The sequence below is a fragment of the Etheostoma cragini genome, chromosome 12 (assembly GCF_013103735.1).
Source record: "Etheostoma cragini isolate CJK2018 chromosome 12, CSU_Ecrag_1.0, whole genome shotgun sequence".
Lineage (NCBI taxonomy): Eukaryota > Metazoa > Chordata > Actinopteri > Perciformes > Percidae > Etheostoma > Etheostoma cragini.
In genome coordinates, this window is record NC_048418.1 from 8,072,448 (window position 1) to 8,079,207 (window position 6,760).

The 6,760-nt window shown below is 42.2% G+C and overlaps 1 protein-coding gene across 5 annotated transcripts in view; it reads right to left on the bottom strand.

Moving 5' to 3' along the window:
* Positions 1-1,028: 1,028 nt before the first annotated feature.
* The window catches only part of LOC117954342 (cAMP-specific 3',5'-cyclic phosphodiesterase 4B-like), a 48,633-nt gene continuing 42,901 nt past the window's right edge, over positions 1,029-6,760 (bottom strand). For all 5 annotated transcript variants that reach the window (XM_034888081.1, XM_034888082.1, XM_034888083.1 and 2 more), the window contains 9 exons: positions 6,522-6,615; positions 4,902-5,137; positions 4,713-4,811; positions 4,134-4,298; positions 3,661-3,760; positions 3,285-3,439; positions 2,996-3,118; positions 2,718-2,900; positions 1,029-2,621 (listed from right to left, as the gene is read on the bottom strand). In XM_034888081.1, coding sequence (XP_034743972.1) covers positions 2,253-2,621; positions 2,718-2,900; positions 2,996-3,118; positions 3,285-3,439; positions 3,661-3,760; positions 4,134-4,298; positions 4,713-4,811; positions 4,902-5,137; positions 6,522-6,615 — 1,524 coding nt within the window. In that variant the 3' untranslated portion in view covers positions 1,029-2,252. The remainder of the gene's footprint in view (positions 2,622-2,717; positions 2,901-2,995; positions 3,119-3,284; positions 3,440-3,660; positions 3,761-4,133; positions 4,299-4,712; positions 4,812-4,901; positions 5,138-6,521; positions 6,616-6,760) is intronic.

A 6,760-nucleotide genomic window follows, 5' to 3' on the forward strand; every position in this document is an offset into this window, starting at 1 on the left:
GCAAAACTGGAACCATGACGTCAACAAAACCACACCAGGTTTCACATAATTGCTCTAACAATGGATCTAATTTGTGTTAACTTAAACACAGCCAAAGGATGGCTGTTGTTTAGTCTTGATAAAGAGGTAAAGAAATCTAACATTTCATCCCTCCTCCAGGTTGATGTAAAGTTCTGAGACAAGGATAAATAAATAAACATGTATAATTATAACAAATAAGTATTTGTGTAAATGACATACTTATGATTTGTTTGCGAATCCAATAACACAAAAAACTGAAAATTCTGTACATGCCCATTTTAATAATCCAATAGAAAACATCTGTTGAGCACAACATACACCATTTTACCATAAATTGTGAGGAAGACACTGAAAAAATATAGTTGAAACAATGTTTATATATTTCAGCAAATATTCCTATAGCTGTACAATGACCCGTCACTGTACACAAGAAACTGCAGTAAATGTCCAGCCTTCGTAATCCGCCAGGAACAAAGGACAAAAAAACAAAAGCCAGACTTTTTCTGCACCTCACGTGAGGTGTTGGTTTAAAATGGTTCTGAAATTTCAAAAAGAAACACTTTAAATTGTCAAAAGTGATCTGCAAAACTTCATTTTACGGTCTTAATAGCAACAGTTTGCTAAATACAATAAAACAGAACCACCAGACAAGTAAAGTCAAACTGTGGTAGTGTATATAAATAATATAAAATATACAGGGAATATTAACAATCAATAACAATAGTATCATATACAAGTAGAAGGATAATAAATACACTGTTACAAACAGCTGAAGGATTGGCGCAGCACAGCTGGGTGCAACAAGATTGTGCAACTCTGTGACAACTGACACGCACATGCACACACACACACACACACACATTTATTCTGAAGGTTTCACCTTACATTGTGGTACCTTTAAGGTAGTGTTGGACAGATCAGCAACTAGCTGTGTAACTGTCAACATATTCAAAGTGCTGGAATAAAAACTGCAAGATACAATTATTCTATTACTAATAGGTGTTTTGTAACTGTGCACACAGTCTTCAAGTCACTCAAAGTTCAAAAGCTAATGAAACAGGTGAATAACAAGGTGGAAACTGATTTTCCATACGGGGATAGCTCAGCACAATACAAGGTGAGGAGACTTTTTTCCTTTGTGATATACACATTTTTGGTGAAATTTCACTTAATTATTGGCTTTCATTTGCCTTATCTCTTCATGCAGTTGCTACACAACGATGTCTAGGTTCAATTTTACTTCTGGTCGGAAGTTGGATTGTTACAGGTATTATTAGTTACATGGGATCACACTCTTCAGAGGTGGCAGTGGAATCTTCAAAGTGCATTCTTTACAGGATCTTTGGAGATTTTTTCTTTTTGGACTCAAAAATAAAAAAGTTTTTTCCACTTTCAAGTGATTTGATCCATGAATTATTAGTTATTGGAGAGAAAAAAACTGTTGAATAAATCAAAATATTTTGGTTTTACATGTTGACAATACTGTAAATTATCGTTGTTTTTTACGCTCTCTTTGTCCTATGCCACAAAGTGCAAATTGTGCTGGGAAGTCGTCTGATTTTAGAAATACATCCACTGAATGCTTTTGTGAGAACAAGCTCATACTATTGCCAGAACATTAGGAAGACTGTGTGAGACAAATGTGTCCTTTCTGAAAACATTTTGACACATTCTTCAGCTACATAAATGTTTTCAATAAATTATAAAAACACTTACAAAAAGACACGGTTGTTTAAAAAAGGCACACAGCTTTCTTTCTTTTGTTAAATAAGTGTTAGAAAAAAATGCTCAGGTACAAATAACTCTTAGCTTGAAGCTGACCAGTAGTTTTTGGTTGGACACTTCACCAGGTGGCATCTAATCCCAACACAATGCAAAGAATTAAACATAAACATAAAAAACCTCAAGTGCAAGTTTAGAATTTTTACTAGTCCCAGTACATGGATCCATATCATCCACTTCACCTTGTCTGTGAGATTCAACCCTGCCTCTGCAGTCTGACGGTAGTCCCTTCTTTAAAGAACAGACCTCTTCCAGCTCCCTCCCATGGGGCTGAAAAACAAACTGCCACAGGGTCTCCAAACCTTGTTAGCAGGGATGCCCCACATGCAGTCAGCCCCTCTCTGCCAGGCAGCTCCAAAGAGCCAGATTGCAGGATTGCTCAACTGCAATTAAATGAATTCAGCCAAAACAGCAAAACTTGCTGCACTCTAAGAACACCATTAGTTCAGCTATGTTTCTGCTGGGGAGACGTCACTTGTGGCCATTTCTGCCCCGTCCTGTTCAGAGGCGTCGTCTTGGAGTATCACACCGTCAGCTGTCTCCATCATCACGTTCTCCTCGTCTCCACACTGTCTATCCTGGTCATCCAGCGTCAGCTCAAACTGAAATTTATTCCCCACAGGTCCGCCTTCCTCTTCCCCAGGTGGAACACCTTCCCCGTCGCTGGTATAGAAGGGAGGGGAGGGACTTTCGGGGATCATGCTCTGGTACCAGTTCCTGTTGTCCTCAAGCGTGTCCAGGATATCCTGGGCATCAGGGTGGACCAGGTCAGCCCACGTCTCCCACAGGGGGTGGACAATGTAATCGATGAAGCCAACCTAGAAAAGACAACGAGGCATTATGTCAGTAAAACTAAAAGAAATAACTACAATATCAACGTTCTATATTTAGAGCTAGATGTGCGTGTTCTCTACCTGTGTTCTCTCCACTGAAGCTGTGTGTTTGTCGCACATCGGACTGATCTCCATCCCCCTCTCCCTCTCTCTGTCTCCCTGGTGGAAGAACTCATCCATGATCCTGTCTGTCCACTGTCGGTACAAATCCAGAGGCTTGGTTGGGTTGCTCAGGTCTGCACAGTGAACCATGTTACGCAAAACCTGCAGAGAGAAAAAATAAATAAATAAAATCAACATCTTGCATTTTTTTTGTCTGTCATAATCTAGTCTGCATCATGTGGGTGTAAGAGCCTTACCTGCATTCTGTCTGTGTAGTTGTCCAACAGCAGGACTCCAGAGCTGGTCACTTTCTTGGTTTCCACCATCGTCTTCAGATTAGCCAGCAGGCTCATGTGTTTAGACATGTCAGTTGCCAATACCTGGATGAGAGAAAGACACAGAGGATGATGTAAGACATCATTTAAGAGGGAAGCAATAAAGCAATCAAGACATTCACACACACAAACACACACACACACACACACACACACACACACACACTGAAAGCTGTAACTGGCATCCAACAAACATAATGAGGTTTCTCACCATGTCAATAACCATCCTCCGTAGTGTCTGTCTTTGCTTTTTGGTGAGGTTTTGGAAGATGTCGCAGTTGTCCTCCTGCAGCAGCTTGAAGCCCACGGCCAGGTGGTGGTTCTCCAGCACTGATTCATCGTTGTACATCAGAGCCAGCTCAGAATCTAAAGGCAGAGGAGGGAGGGAGAAATGACAGAAAGAGAGAGATTAAATGGAGCTCTAGTTGTCATGTCAGGTAACTATTGTTACCATGCACTGTCCCTTAAAAACCCAGACTGTTGCCTTTTGGGACAGATCCCATTAAACCATGCAAATATATCTGCCTATTTTATAAATGTAAACTAAACAAATTGGTATGACCACAAGTAGAGCAAAGAGGACTTACTGGTGTTGATGAGGAACTGGTTGGACACTCCTGGGTGGTCCACGTCGTGAATGGCTGCAGCAAAAATGGCTGCTAAGATCTCTAGATCAGTGAAGACAGCCTGTGTTTGAAAAGAAGAATAGGAGATTAGCTTTACCGTCAGGAAACTGGCCAAACAAGGTAAGGTATTTGACAACTGTTTGAGGCCGATCCTTCTATCTGTCATCCTTTCTGGCAAGCTGATTCACTAGCATGCCAGTATTGGTGACGTTAATGCCAGTCACTTCATTAAAGCATAATAAGTAGCTTGGGAAAAAGGTGTGGTCAGTAGTGCCACACTTTAATGGGGTCAATCTGATAATTACCCAGAACATGACTAAAGGGTAAATTTAACCAACCAAACAACAACAAAAAGCAAAGAATAGTAAAATGTAGCGATTTCCAACAGTTCAAAAGATTTTTACATTACATGACTATCCGAGTAAATGACTTACATCAAGTGCAGGAGTGGACAGGAGGATATGTGTGGACTGGGCTACGTCAGCGGCATGCAGGCTGTTGTGGTAGGCCACGTCAGAATGATAGTGGCCCTCCAAGGTCAGCATGAACGTCACAAAGGTGTCCGTTGGAATCTTGAAAGTCCTCATCAGATCTCGCTCCTGCATGCAACACAGAGGGAGAAAATCAGGAAAATTCTGGTTGTATTTTTAAGCATTTGCCGGCAGGCTAGTGATTGGGCCTTAAAATTGATTCTTAAACCATATTTGTCAAATTATAATGACAACAGTTGGCTTTCCTGCCAGCTAGAAATCAATTTCAAGTGATAATGTCCCTCTAGCAGATGTCCCTGTATATACTGACAGCTGAACATAACAGACTGTAGACATACTGTACACACTGAGGTGGGCTGTGCCTCATGTCTTCTATAGCCGCGCGTGCGTGCGTGCGTGCGTGCGTGCGTGCGTGCGTGTGTGTGTGTGTGTGTATGAACGCTTTCACACTTTTTTTATGAGCTCCTTCTTTCTCAACGATGAGGTGGAAGATGAGTAGGATGAAGAGAGAAAAGCACTAACCTGAAAGATGCTGTACATGATGCATGTCAGCGGGCGGTTGTGGGAGTGCTCAGCCACTTTGAAGATATTCAGGCCCCATTTGTTGATGTCCTCCAGGTCCTGTTAGAGAAGACGACTGTGAGTGTCTTAGCCAGTCACACAACTTACACGTTATATATTTTGTTGCTGTATATTCTGTCCATTGCTAACCTTCGTCAGCAGTTCCTCCTGGTCCGTCTTGACCCCAAAACGATTGCTGGTGCTTCCAGAGAAGCTGGGTGTGTGGCTGACCTTCCTCACCCCACTGATCTGCGTCATCATCCCACCCTGCTGCTGCTGCTGCTGCTCCTGCTGCTGCTGCTGTTGCTGCTGCTGCTGGCCCTTTCTCATCTTCCTTTCCCTCGACCTAGGAACTGGACATGGAAGCTCCAACTCATTCTGCTTGTCTGGAGAAAATAGAAGACACATAAAGAAATTGTTTCAGTTACTCCAGAGACAGAATCAGACTAGGCTAGGCTATGTTGTACAAGCATCATGGTGTGTACCGAGAAAACAAAGTTAACACTGAGAAATAGTTGACCTCTCACACCTATGTGTCAACACATTAAAGCTTCACTGACAGTTGGTTAATTGGCAAGCAATCCATTGATCACAATTTACTTTGCCAAAAATGAATCTCTCTTGACAGTGAAAAACTAAAAAATAAGAATTTCAAGAAGGGTCAAGAAGTGCTGATGAGATATTGTGATATCTGACACTGCTCCAGTGGCCCGTGCATTCTAAGAAGCTGAAACCTGTTGCAACAACAATCCACAGATTCCTGGAAAGCTGGCTCATAGTAGGCCAAAATGTTATTGTCATGTTGTGTTTTGGTTAGTATGTGGGTTTGTTTGGTGTATGTGATTCAGTTTGTCTGCAGGCTGAATGTGATTCTCAAATGCTCTATGCAGTTGTTTGTACGTGGGTGATTGCAAGACTGCCTCAGCCTGAATATGTGCACCACATCCACTGCAGCAAGAGAAACATATCTCAGTGGCACCCTCCACAAAGCACAGAAAGAAAATGATCTTACTACACCTGACAGGTGTTAGCTGCAATACAGACAGCAACAAAACCACTAAGCTTCAAAAGATAAGCTGAGTTTCTCTGTGTGCTGTTGTTTCTTCTCTCAGCTCTATCATGCATAAATCTCTTTCAATGCACGACTTCTATTGTTAGAAGTTCACCTTGCATGCATCCAGCCTGTATTCCCATGTAGGCTTTGATTCTCAGAGAGCGAGAAGATGGAGGCATGTTTACTAGCAAGAGCAATGCGTTAGTCTGCACACAGCCCTGATAAGCTGGCTTGTCTGGGCGCATGCTGATGGTGAGTTGGATGGGAAGGTGGAAAGCCTGAGGGGCAGACTGGCTGGCTGTGAGTCAGGAAAAGCTGCCGGGCTTTTAAGAGACAAGGAAACACCGCTGTCATCCTGATGAATAATGCAGTGTCTATCTGAACCTGATGGCACCGCATGCATGCAAACATTCTCCCTCTACCCCGCTCATAGCCCCTCATTTCTCCAGAAGGCAGTATTCCCCAAATATACCCCCCCCCCCATCTCTCTGCAGTTAGAGAAAGGGGACTCTCTGCATGTCCGATCCAGACCAGATCAGACTGGTTTAAGAGCAGTTAAGCAGACCAACTACGGGTTTCTCCATTACTTACGTAAATAGTGAGGTTACCTTACGTAATGCGTAAGGTAACCTCACAACCTTTGCCATATAAAGGCTGTTGGCTCATTTAGGTCTTCCATTTCATATTTGTGAGTGGATATGTGCTGCAGTGCTCACCTAGGAAGGTGTTGGAGATGTACTCTGACACTTGGTTGCCTGAGCGACTCATCTCAGACAGGTGGCTTAACTCCCGGTTCAGCATTCTCTTGAACTGGAGGCATAAATAAAAAATAATAATACATGAGGTTAAATGAACTATACAAAAAAATACACATTGGTTTATAAATTTTGCTGCTGTTTCTGAACAGAGAAATATATAATTTCCTGTTATTTCTCACTGGAATATGTCCCATGAG